We start from the raw sequence: 22422 nt of genomic DNA on the forward strand, positions 1-22422 counted from the left end.
GGTTGGGTTTCACCTGGCAAAACCCAGTGGTTTCGATCCAAGTGCACTGGAACCTTTCAGCATAATTAACAAAAAAAAAGTACTATTTTGAAACCTTTGATCTTTCCAAATAAAAAGTCTTTAGAAGCATTGCCTTGCTCTCCTTTTTTTTTTGGCAATAATTTGGTGCCTGTGTAAATACTACAGTTTACTCCCAATATATTACTTTTTGGATGGAGCAGGTTGCTGGGGTTGAGGAAGATGTACAGTGTTGCCCCCTTCTTTTTCTTCCCGTCATAGTTGTATATGCAACTTGACAAGAGATCCTGGCAGTCTGCTTCTCCAGAACAGTAAACAGAGCCAATGCTGCAGTAGTTTGCAGATAAATAATGTATCACAGCCTGTCAAATAAAGCCTTGAGCAAATACCACTTGAACGGGTCATATATTGTGAATCTGAATATTACCCTACAAATCATTATTTCCCAGACCCTTTTGATTCCTTATTATGTACGCTATGGCTCTCAGAACCTTTTTGAAGTACCCCTAAGCCTGACAGAATTAGTATTAGCAGTATTTCTATTATTGGTGTTTCTTTAGCCAGCATAAATAAGCTCAAAAATCACCCCTCAACACTTTTTTCCCCATCGAAAAGTCCTTGTAGAGGTTTTTTGGGGGGGGTTGCTATTCTAATTGGAAATAAGAAGTGGCACACATATGTTCATTTTTTAGGTGCTTGCTTTGAGATTTTAGGCATACCTAGTTTGATTGGTTTTTAGGAGAAGCCGTCCTAAAAATTTAAGAGCCTGTTAAAATATAGCTAGGTATTTTGCCAATATAAGTGTTTAAAGAGGATAGAAACTATATTAGTGGGATCCCGAGTTGCAGTTAGTTTGAAGTTCAAGGTTATCTACAACAAATTTACAGAAGGTAGATTTAGGAATACTTCAAAAAAAATAAAAACCTATTAAGTTGAAGATGCTGATTCTCGCACAGCAGGCATATTATGCTTCATGGTATTTGTGTTTAATATTGCTTTTAAAATTGTCACATGACCATGTTTCATATTCTTTCCCGGTGTTTATAGCCCAGCAAGGCCATGCAGAAACTCTCAAATGAGCCTGTGCGCTGATAGGTATGGGCATAATTGCAGAAAAAGCAGCGTAGAGCATCGCTTCGTCCGTGTGGCTCAGCAGTTGATAAGTCCGGCGAATAGACATTCAATTCCCAAAGCCCTGACCGAGCAGATTTTCCCCATCCCATCGCCCCGGGGCAGCTGGAAGGGTCGCACCGTAGGCATAATCGGCAAACACCGTGGAAGGTGCCGTAGCTTTTTCTTTTGACCTTGCTTTAGGAAAAGTCCGAGCTGTGTTTTCATTGTGTTGTGTTGTGTTACAGCTAGGTGTTTCCCAGCAGTTTTTATACTTGCAATCTCTGATTATGCAGGGTTTCAGCACTGGTGTTTTAGGTAGAAATTTCCCATATTAATGCTATTGGTTATGACAAATTTAGTGAGGAGGGGGGAGAGTCAGCTGGAATGAGAAGTCTTCTCCTGAGAAGTGTCTGGTACCCAAGCTTGACCTTTTTCAGAAGGAGGGATATCCTGGGGGCAGGTTAAAATTTCATCTTAAGTTTTCTTTCCGAAACACCACCGTGTCTCAGATGAATCCATGTGTCCTGCCACACTGAGCCTGAGCTGGAAGGGGCAATTTGGCCCTCGCCCCACGATGTACGTCACGCCAGGGCTGCAGGTCTGTGTTCGTAGAGATACGATGCTGTTTGTACCCTAAACCTTTGGTTTAAAAGACGTTTCCTGGTTTCCCTGTTGTTTCTCAGATTGGAAAAGTCTACATTTACGAGGTGGATGGTCCGAGTCTGCGGTGGCGTTTGTGATGCCGCATCTCCACGGTTAAGGAGGACCCAGAGGAGGTCCTCCTGCCCATGCCAGATGGCTCCTTAGCCATCAGAATTGCTTCATTTCCCAGCAATGAGCCTTGCAGCTGGTGGTGGCAGAAGGAGAGATGAAAGGAAACCAATGTCTTTGAGAAGTTCCAGCAGGTTTTTTTGAATAAAGATATTTCTTGTGATAGTGTCTCTGAATTGGTTCAGGCTGAATGCTTCTTAGAAGCTAGCGTTTGATTTCCCACAGGAGAAGGTGGACTGAGTTGGGGGGGGGGGGAAAAATAGTGAAATCTGGAAGTAGAGGGATTATGCATCTGTTGTTTTATGGTGGATCCTTGTTTTGCCTTTATAGAAAGTTGTGCAGTTAAGGGGATGTGGAAGCAGAGGAAATGGTCTGTTTATTTGCCTCGTGTGATGAAGCCTTTCCTCCATGCATTGAAGAAAAGAGAGTAGGGTTATTTATTCAGACAGAAAGTGAAGCTAGAAGGAAGCTTACCCACATTTCAGCTTAGAAACATGAAGATCTTCATCCTGTCTGATGGGGTTTTTTGGGGGGAGGAAGTATTTAACACGTTTAAGGTTATGGGTAGTTTCTTAAATTCTTGTAGAAAGTATCCTAAGGTGGCATATGGACTGGCTCCAGGGACTGGACTGGACGGAGACTGGGACACAAAGCTGTGTCAGGTTGGCAGTGGGAGAGTGAAGTGCTGTGCCCCATTTCACCTGCCTTACCCTTCCATAAACGTCTTTGATTTCCTTGCAGGTCACATTGCCTTCTAATGAATTTCAAAATACTGCCTATTATATTTTAAGCTAATTTCTTCAGCATCTCGGGCGTTCTGGCTTGCGGGAAGAACACTGGGGAGCATTACATTTCATTATTCACTGTATCCTTGCTGGTGTGCAGATGCGGAATCCACTGCTGGCACCAAGTGGCTGTGGGTGGAAGCTGCTCTGGAGGTGCTGGACTTACCAGCCATCTGTGTTGCGTGCATAGATTTGGGGGCTGCAGTTCAGAGGGGGGTAGGACCTCCCTGTGCCCTCCTCAGTTTCCCTGATGGTGGATGTCATGCGTGGGAGCTGCTCCGTCCCGGCTGGTGCCCTGCCATGCCAGCTGAGCGGTTGCCTTGGCTGTGCTTTTCTTTAAGATATATGAAAGGAAAAAGGCTCTCGGAGCACTTGCTTGCTTGTAATAAATCTCAGCGTGCTCTGCCCTGCATCCCATCCTTGTGGGATTTGAGGTTTTTTTCCCCCTGAGTGACTAGAAAAATAACCTGTACAATAACATCATATGCGTGAAGGCAAAGGATTGTGACTACCTGGGAAATTACACTATTTTTCCTGCCTTTTCAAATACCTGGGGGATTTTACCCCTTAACACTGTTCATAGACTGTGTATTGGGTACCGAAAGAAAAATGACTGTAGGCTTTGCACCCTCCTTCATTTTGAAGTGGAGACGATGGGCGAGCTATGTTCGGTTGGCCAGAAGACATTCAAGAAGGCAGGAGAGCACAGATGTGGTACCTCTGCTCCCAGACAGGGAGGTGGGAAAGGGCGTGTCAGGCGTAGCTGGTTCTGAAATCAAGGTTTTTCCACTCTCAAATAATTTGAAGCCAAGTTTCTTTATGACTAAGCACATTTGCTAACGTGTCAGGAAAAAAAATGGGCAGAATTCTCTCACCAAAATTTTTGGTTTTCTGCATCATCTTTAAGTGACATCCCCTGCTCATCCCTTCTGTAATTAATTTAAATGTGTCTGACACTAGCTTGGAGGCAAGTCCCTTGCTTTACCCGTTGCCTCCATTTCGTTACTTTTTCCCAGGTCAGTGGCGATTATATTTGAATTTGGAAACAGCTTGTTGACCAGCTCTAGCTTGCCAGCCCCTTTCTAGGTGGCCTTTGCCACGAACACCGCTGTGTGCCTGTGTATGGGAGAGCGTAACGCTTGGCTGCCAGGAGTTGACTTTGGGCATCTGTGAGTGTTTCAGTTTAATGTTAAAGGTGTTAATTTGAAAGTGAGATAAGCCCAGGATAAGAAGCATTAATTCGGTGCTTTTCAGGCTTTTTTTATTTCTTGTCAATAATAATTGTATGGTGTTTTGACTCATCGCTGCACCTGATGGCCACCTACAGAAATTAAAAGCTGGAACCAGTTTTGGAGCTCGCAGGGAGGAGGAAGGAGTTGGTTTATTCACAGGATGATTTTGTACTTTAAAGAGATTTGTATAAATAAGTTTTTTCAGTTTCTTCATCTTAGCTTTGTTTTGTCTTTATTTTGTCTCTTAACACAACCTCCCAACCGTGTGATAAATCAAAAGGCTAAAGCTCTTTTGTCTCATGCTGTGGGTCTACTGCAGGTGAGGCTCTTGCTACTGCTGTGACCAAAACTCAGGCTATGGCAGCAGGAATGGGCGCTTTACTTCATTTTCAGTAAATTATGCAGAATGACAAAAATACTGCAAGCATCGGCATGTTAATCGTGCTCCTCGTTTCGATACGGCTGCTCAGAGCTGGTGAGATCCTCATGCTTGAATATTGGAGTTATTTTTAACAGATGCCGTAGAAAGGTTTTCCTGCAGAAGGACTTTCCCCGCCTGCCTTGGCTCATGGCTTTGACAGCTGATGCAATAGCACTTGTTGATTTTTATTTTCCCTGTAGTACAGAAGAATCCCTGATGTCTGGCCTAGACGAGATTGCCCAAACCCAGAGTCTGCGTGTTTTGCTACACTCTGTCCATCCTTTCCTTGCCTAAGCAATGGTTGAAAGCGTGCCAAGTAGTACCTGATGGGAAACTTTGGGGCCAGTACGCTTCATTTTTGTAATGTAAAAGGATTAGTGGGTGCCAAGTGGCATCAGGCAACCTCTTGGGGGAAGAATTTGTCATGTGGTTATTTAGACATTTTGGTCCAGCTGCAGCTTCCCACCAAGGAAACCCCTAGAACCCCAAGGACCAGAAGCTGAGAAGGTGGATCACAGGAAGAATAAGCATTTTTCCCCATTGCTTATTCTCTAGCTATAAACGTTCAGTAATAAGGGCCACTAAATAAGATAACTTTATCAGTTTTCAATAGTGACATTTGCGACGCAGAAGTTAGTATGTGTTGAATATTACAAGTAATCCTGCTTAAAGTATGCTTGTCTGCCTTTCCTCCAGCTGCATGGCTGCGAACATTGATTGGAAATGGCAGTGTTATTCTTACTGTACCAACTTTCCCCAGGTAATCCTTAAACCATAGGGGTGTTCCATCGTCTTTTTTTTGGGAAAGCCCGAGCGAGGGGAGCCGAAGGGCTCACCAAGACGCCTTCTGCACCAGCAGTGGGCCAGTTGCTTTGAACATCTCAGGGTCACAGGTTAAAAATGGGAAAGAAAGAGGAAAGCTGGGCTGAAACGATGTATTTCATCATGTGCCCCAGCACAGGAGAAGGGGAGAGGCTGGTAAACCCCAACGTCTGTATCAGATGACAGTAAAAAGTGCCATCTTTTCTCCCAAATATTGCGTGGGCCACTCAAGCGAAAGCACAAATGCTAAGAAGCAGAATTTATCCAGTTGGGAGCTGCCTCCTGCCAGCATAGTCCATTCAAACCCCTCCAGCGCTGGCGTTTCACGCATTTCAAATGCAGTAGGAATCACTTGGTGGCCCACTGAGAAAAGCAGCCAAGTCTGGCCGATATTCTGATAACTAAAAAATATTTACCTGCAAGTTGGCATTAGCATGGAAATTGTAATAGCTCGTTTGCAAGCGGCCTCGTTACCTAGCATAGCGAAAGAGCGTATATATTAAAAGCATATATAGCCAGCCATGCCTGGAGCTCTGCCTATACATGGATTGAAAGCAAGGCTGGTGGATCTGCCAGCTTTCATCTCCCCACCTTGATCTCAGTTGGATGCCTTGCTGGCTTTTGTGTTAGCTGTGTAATTCAGCGCAGAAGAGCGGTTGAGGCAGAAATGGTTAACTCATTGGGCAATATAATGTCAAGTCAGTGGTACTGAGTTGTTCTGCAGGTGTTTAAAAATTGATTTTGTTGTTAAATGTCAGCTTCTGGCTTGTCATCAGCTATAGTGCAGGTCATATGCTTTCTGATAAATTTGAGGGAAAGCAAACAAGGGATCATGAATGCTGAGATGTGTGAAACCGAAGTCGGTTGACGTCTAATGTTGATGTTTCTAGAGCCACGAGAGCTGGGGGGGGACAGAAGGAAAAGGTGAAATCTGCATTATTCATCTAGCAGAGATGTGGTGCTTAAACCCAGCACTTTCCCAAGTCAGGAGAATTGCTCTTCCTTTCTCTGTAGCGAAAAAGCCAGGAGAACATAAACTAGTGCTGGAGAGACGGGTTAATGGAGAAGACCTTTCTCTGCTGAAAGGCTTGTGGGAAGTTCTGCAGGGGCCTCTCAGCAGCGTTCGTAAGGGTCTTGATGGGGCTTAGGACAAGAAAAACTTTCTGGGACTGGAGAAGGTGAGGTCTGGAGACCTTCATGAACCTTCCCTTGCTGAATCCACCTCTCCAGGGCTTGGAGCAGAGAAGAGCTACAATGAGACTTAGTTTTTGCAAGACTTTACTTTTCCTGATTTATTAACCACCAGCCCTCTTTATCGCAATCATGGAACCACTCCTACATAGACTTCTTTTGAAGCACACACTTGCACGTTAGCTCAGTCCTGTACAGATTTTTGATCAATCAGAAAATGTCACTGCAGCAGCCAAATTCTTTGGATGCTTATTCAGATGTCCAAGCTGGAAGGGCCTTTGAAGAACACCTTAGTATTTGTTCTTGCTTTTCACCTCTTTGGAGACCTGTGGACACTAGCTTGGTTTCAAGTTCATTATCCTGCCTTTTCAAGTCCAGCTTTACAAACGCTGTCCCCCTGCAAGGTAAACCTGGGAGGGCAAGGTACAAAGACTTCTTCCAGAGGTTGTCCAAGGGTTAGCACATAGGAAAAATGGTGACTTACTGATGGAGACAGCCTTGGGGGACGTGAATATTCAAATACGTTAGGATTTCTCTTTCAGCAGTGTTTCCTGCAATGTTAATTTTTTTTATTACAGTGCCTTTTTAACCCTTCCCCTGGATAGAGCTTTCTGTTGCACAGCCTTATTTTCATCTCTCTTTCCCCCCGTCCCCGTTCCAGTTTGAGCGGCACGACCCAGTGGAGGGGCGGATCACGGAGCGGCAGTTCGGCAGCATGCTGCTGGCCTACAGCGGGGTGCAGTCCAAGAAACTCACTGTCATGCTGAAGCAGCTCAAGAAGCACTTCCAAGACGGAGAGGTCAGTGGCAAATTTGGGAAGTTGCGGTGGGGCCAGCTGTCCCGCACCGTGCTGAGAAACGAGTAAGCGATCTCCATTTTCTTAAGAAAAACGCCCGCACCTTGTTACGTGGTGCGGGGAGACACGCTGACTTCGCAGGTGATAAATACTTTGCCGGCAGCAGGGAGATGGAAGAGGTGGAAGTGCAGTGGTCGGTGTCCAGATGAGGGTGGAGGCTTGTCCCTATTAAAATTCATACTCTACTTTTCAAAATTTATATTTGCTGAACGGCACCCTGGGTCTGGAGCCAGAATAAACATCAAAGATGTGTTCCTAGTTACTGGTTCGACCATTAGCTGCTGCGACTGGGCAGTTTATTATTTAGTTATGAACTTATGTGAAAAATTATTTGAATTACTCATGATTTAGAGAGGAATAAGGTTGCAGATTCTACACTCGTTAATTTAGTGAGAGACCTTGGAATAAGACATCCGTACCAAAAGGACGTACTTTATCAGGTAAGGCAAGTATGGGCTGCTAAATTACTTCGGTATTAGAATTTCATGTCTGCTTCTGTAAACATGGGTTGTTCTTTTATTAACAAGGTTATAAACAAGCAATTTGTCAAAATGAGAATGGATAGAAGATCTTTGGCCAGGTATTGGGTTGGTCTGACTGTTTTAGAGCCGCTTCCTCCTAACATCAGAACTGGTGTTTATTTCTTAACAGGTTTAGATGCAAAGTGTGTTATAAAACTCAAGTTCTGGCCAGGGTCTAGTCCTTTTTTGTCCCTTTTTGGTGCCTTAACTGGTCTCCTGTGGTGTACAGGAATCCTCAGTTCATGTGAAGCCACTTCAGTGACTTTTCTCCCCGTTTTCTCCCTCTTTCACTGGTGTTGGAGGAAAATTTGGACGTACTGAAGCAGTGGGGCACATAGACTAATAGTCTAATAGACTGTAAATAATGCCAAATGGTTAAAAACTGAAGGAAACCATAAGCAAGCCAAAAAGCCATGCTCGGAATTGCATTCCTGACAGAGGAGCCATGGTATGTGCAGCTTCTCGTGGCCTCAGGGTGCCAAAAAAAGGTTTTTTTTTTCTTTTTGTAGATTCCCTCATGTTTTGTAGGAAAACAGGCTCAATATTTAATCGGCCGTTATCAATAGATGGTGTCAACGTGTCATCAGAGCTGAGATGTGTCATGTGTTAATATTTGGAAATCTCAGTTCTCAAGCTCTTTGTCTCTGGCTTAATAAGACCGTTGCTGTTTCTGAGGTTGTGTCTGTTTGCTCTTTGAGCGAGACACTGCGGATGCGGCTTTTCCAGTACCTCTGCTCCCCTTGAGTTTTAACAGGAATCATTTGATTTATCGTGATAAAAATACCTAACTGTGATGTGTGTCTTAACAGAAAGTATCAGCTCTGTTGTTAACATTCCCAAACTGTTGATTCTTTTGCTGGGATTTGTTTGTTTTTATATATATATATATGTATGTATGTATGTACACACACACAGAGGGATATATATTAATGAACAGTAGCTGGGTGTATGAGAAATTAGGCAGAGGGAGTTATTTTGGAAGGTTTCTTACAAGAGATGTTTTCTTCCTTTCATGTGTAAGCCCAGGCCCTGACATCTGCAGCCGCGGAAGAACTTTCTACTTTATTCCTTATCCCCAGACCAGCCAGATTGTGTTTCTATTTGCAGATAACCAGATTCAGAGCAAGTCTTTGCCTTTCTTTATTCCAAGGACTTTCAAGGAGAGAAATTGGGGAATAAGACAAAAAAATGACATTTGCAAGAAACAGAATAGGTGGAAAACATGATTCCTTAGACCGGGGGGAATGAAACACCCAAGATCCTAAAATAAGACGTCCTCTCTGTTAACAAGTAGAAGATATTTAATGGTTTAAGGAGATGTAAAGGATGCAAGAAGTGCCAGCCACTTTGCACTGGAGGCAGATAAGCCTTTTTTGGCAGCTGGGGCAGCTCAAAGTCAATGCTTATGCAGAGCTAGAGAAATCGGGCACTGAAATCCTCCACTTCAGCAGGTTTTAGTTCACAGAGAATCCAGCCTGGTGCCTAACTTTGCTTTGTCTTTTATACAAGAGAACCTTTTCTTGAAAGTTTGTGGTTTGGGTTTGTGGGGTCTTTTTTTTTCCCTGGGGTATTTTAGAAGACCGTATTCCTTGCAAATTTGTGTGTGGCACTTTGTATCTAAATACACTTACATACTTTGACTGGATTGCCCTGGTGCAGCTGTCAGCGTTTTTACATAGCTTAACTTTCTCCATCTCTTTAGAAACAGGGCTGCCGTGACCAGAATCACATTAACTGCCTTGCGAGCTTTCTGGATAACTTATTCAGGGATGCGCTTGCAAAGTTTTCTTTGTACATGAATGGAGTATTAAGCCAGAGAGCGTCCTCCCACTTGAAACAACAGAAGCTCGACGCTGGCGTTGCTTTTTCCTGTATGTCTGTAACCCAGCCATCTGCAGAGCAAGCGGCTACTTTGGTCGGGCTCTGCTTTACTCCCGTCGTATGAAAAGGGAGCGGAGCCAGTGCTACCCACCGCTCTCCCTTCGGCTCCCAGAGACATTGAAGCTGCACAGCCACGTCATTTATCCTGCGATACTTTCCAGTCACTGAACACCTTGTAGGTTGGAGCGGTTTGTGATGCAAACATGTTTTACAGGAAGCATTTTTCCCCAAATCCCTCCTTTTCACGCTTCCCTAGCCTACATTTATAGTGTCACCGTGATCTGCACAGCTCACTAACCTGCTGCAACTCCCCTCCGGGCTGAAGGCAGTAGAGGCTTTGACTTGCTATTGCTTTCCAAAGAAAGTAGAAGTAAAATAATTTTAATAGTATGATACTGGGAGGGGATGGCAGTAATTGTACCAAACGCACCTGGCAAGCTTTACCTTGGAAATACAATTTACCTTGTGAATGCTTTCTTATGAAATCTGCCAAACATCATCTTCATTGTCTGATGCAATTACCTTTTCTGCACAAGGCAACGCTGTCAGCCTCCAAAATGTTAAAGCTCTGGTTTTAATCTAACTTTTAGCATTTTTCCCAACACTTATTCTATGTTCCCGCTTTGGGGGTGGCATGTTTTCTTGCATTAATTGATAATCTGCTCTCATTTTTATTTTTCTTAAGGAAAAATCCCATCTTGCCCTGGATATGTGAACTCCTCTGCATATTCAGCAGAGCTGCCACACTCTGCCTTGTTTAAAATTGCTTACGATCCACCCCCTCAAGTTTCACTTACAGAGCTGCTTTTCTCCTAGTAAAAAGGACTTGAGGCGTCGATAGTATTTACAAGCAAGGTATTTGGTTTATGTCTCCCTAACCACTAGAAAACTAAGCAGACTCTTCGGAAACTAGTGATTCAGGTCATCTTCTACATGTGCTTTGGGGGCTGTGTAGCATATTTTTCTGCTGAGATGGCAGAGGGTGGGAGGGAGATGTAATTCTCCCCAGCTGAAACCTGGGCTCCCAGGTGAAAAGCCCAAACTTTTGCAGAAAATGTTGGAGCTGTCGGAAGATGCATGTTGCTAGCAGATACGTGTTTCTGGGGTCTGCCTGTTTATGTATCACTAGTATTAAATGATGAAAGGGTTCAGGCTTATGAATCAACAGCTAGATCTACAAATGCCTTGAAAGAAGTGACCATCCAGATCCCATAATCTCTACCCTAGTGCTCTCCAGATATGCAGTTTCTTGTGGTTCCAAATTAACACAAGCCTTCATTATATCATGGAAACATCTATAGGTCTTTCAGTGGAGACATGAATAACGTATGAAGAACCGAGCAGCGCTGTCAAAGGCATCAACAGGGAATGGATAAATTCCCGTACGCAGACAACCGACAGACGAAGGTGATCATTCATCTGTTGACTTGTCGGTGCAATCCTGAGGCTGTCCCAGTCTCTTGATTTGATTTTATTTTTGTAGCTGGAATCAATGCTGATGCCAGCCTCAACTACAGGTTTCATCCATAAAATATTAAATTTCATACTACCAATGGCATTTTTGCTACGGAGATTCAGTACCTCTGTCCACGTGAAAACCTAGATTTATAGGGTACCCCTGGATGTCATTGCTTTTGCTTTTTCAGCTGATGAAAGGACCACAAGTTCACATGTAAGCCTTCCCTGTTACCCGCTGAAGCGATAGCAACTGCAGTGTTGGTACTAAGCAAGGGGCCGTTTTGCACGGACAGAAATGCTGTTTGGCCTTGACATCTGCCATTTTGTGGTGGAAGATTCCAGGAAAATGCAAAGTTTAGGGCTCTTTGCTTAGAATAGCTGTTGGGATGCCTTGTGGCCACTACTGCAAATGTCGGATGTCCCAAACAGAGCAGCTAAACCATGGCACAGTGTCTTCTGCTGGCCTGAAAGTGGCCACATGCCTCCTGGCTCCTGCAGACTTTCCATATTTTTAGTACTCTACTCCCAGGGAGGAGAGCGTCAATCAGAAAACACATAGCAGGGAGGGGTCCGGGTGGGTATCTGAATTGCAAAGACATTTTCTCCTCGAGATCTGTTGTACAAAACAGAAGAATCTTCGCAGTATTTGCTGCAGAAGTACCTGATTTATTTGGGTTTTTTTTTGCTAGGACAGCATTTCATTTAATTCTGCCATACATCTTTTAGCATGCCACTTGGGGAGCAGAGCAGGTACCCATTTAAAGAAAGCTCCCTGTACAGTAACTGGGGATTTGTTTTCTGATCTGTTGTCCATATGTACATTTTACTATCTCATCTTTTTGGTCTGGATCCATGAATTCAGGGCTGACAAAACCTGCTGTTGCATTTGTCAGTGCACGCGCTGTGCAACGTGCATTGCCACGTACACAGTTACAGCAAGGACAGGAACTAGCTGAAATACTTCTTCGTAGGTTACAAATTTTCTGTAATTCTTCTGCTTACTATTCTAGAGGCACTGGGTCTGTATGAAAAGATTGTAAAAAAAAAAAAATTTAAAAAGTGCTTTTTTTTTTTCAAAAAAACATAGGTGGCTTCTGCACTGATTAGTAGTTGTTGGGAAGGGTTTGAGCAGGGTTACAACAGACCGTCTAAATTTATATTTGACAGTATAAGCTGAATGTGTGCGCTTCCATCGAGACCATGAAACCGTGCCGTGCTATGCGGTTGGAATTTTTAGCGTCTTGCTATATCAGTCTGTCGTGCTAGACAGGATAGGAGCCTGAGCCTGAACTTTTTTGACAAGCTGATTTCTCTCTTCCAGAGAGGAAGGCTGAGTGGTCATTACTGTGATGATATTTATTGATGAATAATTGATATTGATGATTTATTTATTGATATTTATTGAATGATTTACCTCCTCCGTTGGCTCTGAGCCATGGCCACGGTGGAGGAGTTTGGAGGCAAAGCTAACTGGGGCATATCTGTGCGTGCTGTGGTTTGCAGTATCGCCTTCTACGCGTGGAACCCCCCAGGGATCCCTGAATCTCTTGGGAGAGACCTTGCAGTGCGTGAGCTATTTCGTTATCATTGTTGCAAGTGTGCAGGCTTGAAAAAATACATAACTGAACCTGCTTGCAGCCACCTCCTGCATCTCAGGCTCATGGTGTGTCCGCTCTCCTGGGTGGGAGCTGGCGGCGGAGTGAGTACCGGAGAAATGCTTTTTGGTCTCTGCCACCACTGACCGTGCGTAGGGAAGTCGCTTCCCGTTGCACGACAGGTGGGGCCGAAAGGGGAGCAGAGACAGTTAAGAGAAGTTCGGGTCGCAACCCGTATCTGCAGGTGCCTCTGGCTATCGCTTCGTGCCCATGAGTCACTTTGTTGTCGGCAATCCGAGTACCATCACGATCTCCTTTTCCCATCAGTGTTAAGACCATCTTTTCTCTGTCCTAGGGCCTGACGTTTGAGGAGGTGGAGAGCTTCTTCACTTTTCTGAAAAACATAAATGATGTGGACACGGCTTTGAGCTTCTACCACATGGCTGGAGCTTCGCTTGATAAAGGTATTAAAACTTGCGAGATGGACAGGCGCTGAAAGCTTGAGGGAGCACGACTCATGCTGTGTCTTTGGAGCTGGGAAGCCCAGGCTGACAGGTTAATAATGTACTGGAATTGCAGTTCCTCCCTGTAATGAGAGGTTCAACTTGCTCCGTCCATGGATAAAGAGGGTTTCAGGTTTTGTACTTCCCCAGTTCTAGATACAGAAGGGAACAAAAGGCTGAAATGTGTAGTTTGACTAGATTAGGAAGCAGTGATTTCATGGTGACCTGTTAGTAAGTGGTGATATCTTCACCAGGACCGTTCAGGCCTGACGTGTGCAGAGGTGAGATGATCTCTGGTACCAGGACCCAGGCACACCAGTGTTTCTTCATCCCCATCTTCTGGAGTGACATTTTTTTCTCATTTTACGAAGTACTTGGCAAAGACAAGCAATGTTATAAGGAGTATTCTTGCGAACTGTATCTTTTGTGGAGGTCTCTGTGATCGATGCGGCAGAGGCACTAACCAGCAGTGGAGCTGGTGGTAGGACAGTTTCAACCCTTGTTTTGTTTCAAATTTGCTGAAAAATAAGAGGCTTTGCCTAGAAATAAGTGCTGCATGGCCAGATGCTGCGTTTCTGAGCCAAAATCCAAATAAAGGGCAGCACCTTTGGAGTTCCCAGGCGTGCTGGAAAGGAGGGGGAGTGCTGGAACCCGACTGAGGTCCCAGACTGAGCATTAAAGTCTGTTCAGAGGAGGTTCTCTTCAGATAACCCACAGTCCAGAGGCTACATGTGGCCAGGGGAGCTGGCTGAATAAACCTCAGAGCTGGTATTTCCTGGGGAGCTTGGTAATAGTGTGGTTTATCGATCAGACCAATCCATATCCTTCCTCATCTCATCATGTATTTCCTTTTCTGAGCTAATCCCTAGCAGGTATGCTCTCAGATCTGATACACTGATTTAAAAAAAAAAGACAAACCAAAAAAACCCCCAAAAAACGCAAACAAACAAACAAACAAACCCCCACCAACAACAAAACCACAAACCCATACATTAAAGGGGAAAAAAAAAAAAACTGCTGCCAGGATCTGTCAGAAATGCATACTTCTCTTTTCTAGATTTTTTTTGAGAGAGTTGTTGTTGTGTTGTTTTTTTTTTTAACACTCAGACTGTGAATATAAAAAAAACAAAACCAAACCACAATGGCAGACTCATTAAAAGTTTTTTAGGCTGAGTGGAAACTCTTGTGCACTAGAAAGTTAAAGCTGATGTATTTAGGCAGCTGCAAAATTAAATGTTTCAGAAGTAAGTTGTTCTTCCAGCTGCTACTGTTGTGACAATATTAAGACATTAATAGGTTTTTGCGGAATGGAATTACAAAGGAAGTCAAACGTGTTACATCTCTTCTTGCGTGTGTCAACAGCCCTGCTCATCTTTGATTTTTTTGGGGGGAAATCATCTGTATTCTTTGTTTTAGATCACCATTATCTTAAGACTTAAAATTAAAAAGAACCTGATAGGATTTTCTTTCGTTTAAAAGTAAACATAAGTACGGATGTGCTGCTGCTACGCAAAGCCTTTTGCAGCGTCCCACGAGGAGGTAATAGCCCAACAAATCCAATTTACTCGGCGCCTACAGTAAATTAACAATTGCCTGGTCCTGGAATACGTATTTGTGGAGTATTTAGGTCTGCGTGCAGTTGATAAATCAGTGTGATTGCCGTTTAATTATGTGCGATTAATGAGCTTGTGCTGGAGCCACAGCCGTTGAGCTGGGAGTATTTGGCTGGAGTAAAGTAAACCTTGGGGAGGGTTGGTGGTGTGCGGGGCATGGTGTCAAACCGCTCGCGGGCTCCGCTGTCCCCGCTGTCCCCACACCCCTGTCCCTGCCTGCGGGGTCCCGGCTGTCGGGAGAGACTTCCTCGGGCAGAAGAGGAGGGTTATCCTGCAAATCCCGTCTTCGTGTGCGTCTGGCAGCTGATGGGAATCGCCTCTCGCGTCCTCCTGTGCTGCTCGACCCAGAGATGCGCTGGGCAGGAGGCACGAAGGGATTGTTTTGCTGTGGTCCTAACGAAGGTGCAAAAGCAAGCTGCAGCGCTACGCCTGGGTTTTGCAGCAGGGGTCTGTGTGCTCCCATGCCCATTGTCTGTGCGTTACCCGTTCCCATATGCGTGCACTCTGAGTCTGGATATTGCACCCACACAAATCAAATAAGCAATAAATGGGGTGTACTCTTCCGAAAGTCAAACTTCCACAAGGTTGCTTATTAAAAAACCAGGAAATGTAGAAATTACTCATTATATTGGGGGAGAAGATAGTTTGTTTATGAAATTGCTGCTAACCTAATGCAGCAAATGTTGTAATTTTAGAAGGGCCATTTAAAATTTAAGAGGAGGGAAAAAAGGTTGGCAGGAAACAGCCATAGCTTGACAACCTGCTTTCTGTATTGAATTAAAGTAGCTTCTTTTTCTTAAAAAAGCTCATAAACCTGTATTTTAGTGATCCATAGAATAACACATAGATTATTTGTTAGTCCATCTTTCATTTTACCAGAAACATAATACTGTCGTTCTCTTAAATCATAAACATTACTTAGAAAACTTTCCCAGCCTGGGCTTAGAGCTGGCAGCAGGACAGGAGCCGAATTCGTCACTTATTCCCCTTTCAAGGTGAGGGTGTGAATTGCCTTTTTTGGAGTTTTTTTTTTTGGCACAGCCTGCAGCCAGACTTTCCAAGCAGCCGTTCTGCTGGCGCCGACGGAGAGCCACGGTATAACTCCTTTGTGTTCTAGGGCAAGGCACAGGCGCGCTTCGCTAGAGATGGGCCAAAGCGAGAGGGAGACGGCTGAGCCCGCTCTCGCTCCGGCAGCTGGGCCAGTGCAGAGCGGGGCTGGAGGCCGGGAGGAGTTAATAGAAGATTGTTTTATTTGAAGGATGGAGCCTGAAATGGCTGCAGGGAATTTGGAAGGAGGTAGAGGTGAGTTTGGAGTGCAGCGGGTGTTTGTCATTGAATTGCTGCTTCCTTTAATCTACCTTCGGAGGTGGATGGAGGAAGTCAGGCCCCCATGGAGGCACAGCTCAGGTTGCTCCTTGGAGTAATTGCATGGAGCACACTGTTAGTTGGGTGGGCAGGATGTCTGTAGGGTGGGTGAGGTTGGCAGGGACCTCTAGAGACCCCTCTAGTCCAACAGGGTCACCTACAGCAGCTTGCCCAGGACCGCCTGGGCTTTGGGTATCTCCAAAGGCAGAGGTGCTGCAGGCTCTTTGGGTGTGTAAGAAAGCCCGGGTGAGTATTTGCGATAATTTGTGAGGAGATGATTTGAACAATGAAGTCTGGTGTCCTGGCCAAGGCAGCCCTTTGCTGCCCTCACAGCAGTGCGTTGACGTGTGTGTAAGTGATGGAGAGGGACTGTGGAAACACTTGGCACCGTGTCCTCAAGGAGGAGGGGTCTGGAGCTCGCCTGCCCTTTGGTTTTAGTACATGCACAATTACAGCGCGGTTTTTGCTGAGCACTGACACAACGAGTTGTTGGGCAAAGCTCCCTCACAGCAGACGATGCCTGTCCATAAGGCTTTAAGAAATCAGCTCGGTAACCCTGAGGACAAGCTCTCCATAGATCAACAGCCCCTGGAAGATTTAGAAACGACCTTCTGTGTTGCAGTCTCCTTTCTTTACTTATTTATGACTGCGAAGATTACATAAACAGTGGATCAGCTCTGCCTTTGGTCTGGTAGCTCCGCTTTTTTCCTCAGAAGCGTGATCCCCATGACTTTTCGTCATGCTCCTTTTGATGTCAGAACAGTTTCTACTCAGCTGCAGGGCTGCAGCCTTGCATTTTGAGAAGAAAAAGAAAAATGTGTTGTGCCAAAGGATTACATAGGGTTTGTACATCTCTCTTCCGGATGGATATTCTGGTACGTACACATGGAAATTATTTGAAAAAGAGTTAAATAATGATAGTTAAAAAGTGAAATAGATTTTTGCTAGCTATATTGTCAGTGATGGCATCCGACATTTCCAACTGGGATGCTTAAAATGAAACGTGTGTATCAACGTGAGACCCTACATAGTCATCCTACAAGTGTTTTCTGGGAGCCCAAAATACATGTGTCCTAGCTCTGCAGCCTGGGACTGCCCAAGGCAGGGAGCCCTGCTCCTGTCACCCTGGGTGCCATTTGAGAAACGAAGGCAGCAGCCCAGCCGCCCATTATTTTGGCCAAATGTGTGATTAATCTCAAGATGGAGGAAAAAAGGGGTTTGCCAGCTGGCGAGTCTCTTGCCCATAGAAAAACCCTGTTTGTAAGCGCTTGGTGAGGTATTACTCACGTTGCAGTTCTGGGAATGCGGTTCTGGGAGTGGAAAAAAAAGATAACTGCCAGACACTAAACTTGCATAAAATACCTCAGGTGGCTTATTGAAGGAACCGGTGGGAGACGCTAACACTTGAAATTTTAAAAGCTGCATAGCTTTTCAAGATAGAAAACTTGGAACTCATTTTCAGTGGTATAAAATCCAGGAGACTCTCCCATGTAGAGATGGATGCAGCCATCCCAAAACCCCAGATCTGGACAAGCCTTGTTTTAGGAGATGTTTCCCCAGACAGCACCTATGACATTTTGCGAAACGGTAAAGAAATGATGCTGGGAGGTTTACTTCAATCTTACTTGCCTCACTGAGATATCTTGTAGTCGGGACCATGTGTCCCAAAGTGGAAAGCGGAGACGCTTTCTCCTTCCTTATGACTCCTTAAAACCCCACAAAATTGTTACCGAGCACAGCCCAGTCATGCAGGCCCTGAGAAATTAAATTTTTGCATCGAGCGAGAACAATGTGGTGGAGGTGACACTTGCACAGTTGGATTAATAAGAGAGGAAGCAGTAACCGGTGGCCATAAGTACAAATTACAGCTGGTAAAACTGTGGCTGTGAAAAATAAATAAGCACATGTTGAAGAGGAGGGAGGGATCAGGCGGCACCCTGTAGAGATGGAAGGAGGGGGGTGAAAACGCATCAGAAAAACATGACTTATAATTAAAGAAATAATTCTAACTTTTTTTTTCTATATAAGCCTATAACAAATAACTTCTGCAGTAGGGTACCCGGAGCACTAGCAGGAGGGGATGGTATTAAAGCTTGGTTGAGCATCTTTAAAGATTTACATTTAAAAGGAGTTTAAATGAAATTCAGTGTTGGTGTCTGAGGAAATCCAGATTTGCTTTTGCTGTCTGAAGGTTTGGGTCTCGGCTAAATGATGGCTTCCAGCACTTCAAACCTCTGCTGTTGCCCAAGCGGAGGTGTTTTAACGTGCCTCCCAGCAGAAGCACTTTCTGGGGAAAAAAATAAGCTGAGAAATAAGTTTATCTAAACTCTTTTTTTTTTTTTTTTAACCTAAACATCTTTTTTTTCTTGAGCTTTACATGTTACTGTAGCCCCACAGCAGCACATATGGCAGGTAGGAGTTAGAGGGCACGTTTTGCTGGAGCCAGAACTGTATTTAGGGAACAAGCATCGCCTAATTGGCGAGGAGAAAGGCACCTTCTACAAAGGTGTGTATAAAATCCAGAGCCAGGGCATTTATCTTGGTAAAACGGACTAAGCCGTCAAACGTTCAGCTCCAGTGTTTGCTGCCACTTTGTGTTCACGGCATTTGATCCAAGAGGACCTGTAAATTCTGCGTTATACCTGTGCAATTTTATAGTTGCCCTCTCTTCTGTTTTGGGGTACACGTGATGCTCGCCAGCAGTCCCTCCCTCTCGGATCAAGGGGGGAAAGCTGAAGGCAGCTTTGTCATTTAATTTTGTGAGTGTTTGATGCCAGCGTGAGCTAATTAAATGGTGGACCATTAAAGCAGCCCTTTTTGGAGTGCTGCTACCATCTAATGCGCCCACTCGCTTGCGTTGCCGTTCAGTCATTCGATCGCGTTGCATCTTGCTGGCTAATCAGTGCGTATGCGGGAGGAGAGAGCCGAAAGGAAAGGGCTGACACCGACGTTGTGGCTGTCCCTGTGCTTAGAACGTGGATTCCCCCATTTCCTTCGCTATCCAGGTTTTGTTGAGAGCTGTGCCGCGTGACGTCATCTCCCCACAGTTCAGTTGGCAAGGTTTGGGCGTAAGGCTGGTGAGCAAAATTAATTCAAGTTTCCTTTAATGATTACATCACCTCTGCCCTCCCCAAAGCAGGCTCTGGCCACCAGCAGGACACATGCAGAAGCAGCAGCTGTATCCCGTATCCTGCCTTACGGTGACAGAACTGAAATACAGAGTAATAACTGCGGACCAGAGCTACATCTCTCATACAGGAAAGGATTTTAACTCAAAAAGAATAATTACAGGGAAACAGCGGGTGCCTACTTGAGATTACATATGTTTTAATCTACCTTCTGTTTAATTTCAGTTTTCTCTTGCATTATTTAGTAAAAAGAGGAATTTTATAGGGGAAAAGGACCTGATGGTGGCTGTGGATTCCTTCCTGAAAACCCCAAACCTCACTCAGGGGAGCAGAAATAGGGTGGAAGGAACCAATAATCTAAATATTAATGAAAAAGTATCTTATTGGAAACACTTTATGCAATTCCTAATTAATCCGGTTACGGTATAGATTGGGTGCTTATTTTGTTTTTTCTGACACATAACTCTTCAAAATCTCTGACGGGCAAATAGCTCAAGCCCAGAAAGATGCTGTGGATGAAAGCTAAGTCTCTTTTTTTTGTTTCAGTCGGATTTGGTGTCACACCACTTCCCCATTTTCGTTCATCCCAGTAGCTGTGGGCTCGCTGTCGCAGTGCGAAGTCTCTCCAGATGGCGTTTCTGCGGGTCAGCCTTTGCAGGGAAGCTATTTTAAAGCTTAAAAGTCATTTTAACTTAAAATACGCTCACATTTGTGCAAAGCCCTTGTGTTTCATCCAGTGTCTGGAAGGCAGCGGGGTGCTTCAGCCCTGACAAACAGCGACAACTCAGCTGCTCTTACCTGCTGTCCTGTCTTCAATTAGCAGCTGTCAAAAGGGAGACTAGAGGGCAGCCAGCCGCACACTAACATGTGTAGAAGAACAGCTAAACCAGCCCAGTGAGGGCTGGTTGGGTTTTTTTTTTCTCCCCTTTACGCAGCAGAGTCTACTGCATAACCCTGCCAGACTGATAGCTCCACGGATTGCTCTTTTCTAGAGGCATGAATAAAACTACCACTTGCTTCTTTGCTGGTGAGCTCAGCTGCCAGTCTGGCGCCAAGTGGGGGAAGCGAAATAATTCATTATAACTCTCTATTTTATCACAAGGTTAACCTTGCGTGCTCACTGTGGAGCCTGTTGCAGAGAGAGGGTGGATAGGTTTGTTCTGCAATTATTGGGCCTGAGTTGCTTAACAGGAAAACTGGGGTTTATTATTCCCAGCCTGTTGGAATAGTTGTATCATCTTTGCACTGCCATCAGACGGAGCTGCCTTTTTGATCAAGCCCGTCAGGAGAGGTTCCCTACCTGGTGTTTGCTGTAGTGCTGACACTTGGCCCGATTTTGTAACCAAAGGGAGGAAAAAAAAAATCTCATCTTGGTGTTTTTAATGTTTATCTTGAACACACGGGTATCAGCACATTGGTCCTCACCAGCAGCCTCTCCACACCCCATGCGGTGTTGCAGAGGGAAGGCGAAGGCTTTGAGGAGCCTAGCTTTGAGGCATGCGTTGAATGGGCTGGGGACGAAGCTTATTTCAAGCCTCTTTGAACATGACACGGTTTTGTATAGGCGGTTTTCCGTGGAGGAACAAGAGGAACACTCCTCTGCCTGCCTTGGCTGCGGTTGGCAGATTATGACATCTCGCTAACCTTGTGCCCTCCCTCCGTTGCAGTGACGATGCAGCAAGTGGCCAGGACGGTGGCCAAGGTGGAGCTCTCCGACCATGTGTGCGATGTGGTGTTCGCACTCTTCGACTGCGATGGTGAGTGACCCCAACCTTGCCCCGTTCCTCTCCGCCAGGCTGGGCGAGAGTCCATCCAGGGGAAAAAATACAGGGCAAAAATGCCGTGAGAGCTTGCGACGGGCTTCGCTCTTCCTGCCGCACCGTCGTCCGCTCGTTGGCCGTGGGTCTGTATTGATGCTTCTGCCCTGATTGGAAGAGGGTATCTGATGGTACCCAGCTTCCGAGATGTTGATCGTAAGGCACTGGATCCAAGCGTTTGGCATGCACAGCTTGCTATACAGCTCCCCCCCACAAAAACAAAATCTGTATTTGGTTTAACAAAATGAACTATTGTGCTCCACTGTTGGAAATGAGCCTATCTGGCACTTTGTTATCTCCAAGGTCCTGGACAAAATATCAGCTGAATTAGTTAATGGCAGCTCTGTGCCCTGCTGGGAAGCCCGTTGCTTTGCTGGCCCGCAGAGGATGCGAGCGCTTTGGAGTAGCTTGTTGCCACACTGAAGCAGTCTCGGGTTGATTTAATAAGAATTAGCGTAGTCTTTGCCACCAGGGGATGATGGCAGCAATGCAGACTTGGAAAGTAGCAAAATTCTGCATTTGGCCAAAACTATCAAGCCAAAACCAGAGACCTTGCTGGCGCCCCGCTTCTTCAGCACAGCTACCAGGAACTGGCCGCTCTGAGCGGCAGCAGTGGTGCATCAATAGACAGTTGTTTGCTTTCTGACATAAATATGAACATTAAAAAAACCCCAAACTTTATTTTATTACTTGTTGTCCCTCTTGGTTTGAGCCCCACCTGCTTCCTTGCACCTTTCTAAGGTTGCAGCTCTGGTTTTATTTTTCTCTGTGCTTCGGTGCCACTTTCTGATACAATCCTCAAACCGGATGATCAGGCTGGAGATTAGAGTGAACCGAAGCGTAGCTGAATATTCTCCATTTGCATCCTCTCACAGGAGAATCTGCTAAATATTTTGATAGCAAACTTTTGCGGGGAAAGACTGTGGTTGCCAGAGGAGTCCCTGTAGGGAAGGAATCAAGTGGAAAAGCAGGCGCAGACCTCTTCTTTTTTTGTCTGTGTGTTTTCACTCTGTCAGTGTTTATAGATATTACCATGCACTAATCAAAAACCTGCAGCACCGTGGGGAATTTTACTCGCCCCTTGACAGTTTGCTGGAATTTCGCTGCCCAGATTTGCATTTGGATGTAAGGCAGGAAAAAAAGCTCTCAAGTGAAGAAACTTGTTCATTAAATATAACTATGTAGTTCCCTGTATCAGCTAGAGAGATTCTCTCTCCTTTGATCTGGGGAACCAATGGCACTGGCGGGTTTGTTTCTTGAGGGCTGATGTCCTTCATAATTTCTTCTGTGACCAAAGCTGGGTTCCTTTCCTGTGCTGCTCCCCAGAAGCTA

General features: G+C 45.1%; 1 protein-coding gene across 3 annotated transcripts in view; it reads left to right on the forward strand.

The window, feature by feature from the left end:
* The window catches only part of MICU1 (mitochondrial calcium uptake 1), a gene marked incomplete at its 3' end in the record, with an annotated part of 94768 nt that overhangs the window by 71510 nt on the left and 836 nt on the right, over positions 1-22422 (forward strand). For all 3 annotated transcript variants that reach the window (XM_082001907.1, XM_082001906.1, XM_082001908.1), the window contains 3 exons: positions 7015-7152; positions 13020-13128; positions 20941-21030. In XM_082001907.1, coding sequence (XP_081858033.1) covers positions 7015-7152; positions 13020-13128; positions 20941-21030 — 337 coding nt within the window. The remainder of the gene's footprint in view (positions 1-7014; positions 7153-13019; positions 13129-20940; positions 21031-22422) is intronic.

This window comes from Phaethon aethereus, assembly GCF_964289735.1.
Source record: "Phaethon aethereus genome assembly, chromosome: 7".
Lineage (NCBI taxonomy): Eukaryota > Metazoa > Chordata > Aves > Phaethontiformes > Phaethontidae > Phaethon > Phaethon aethereus.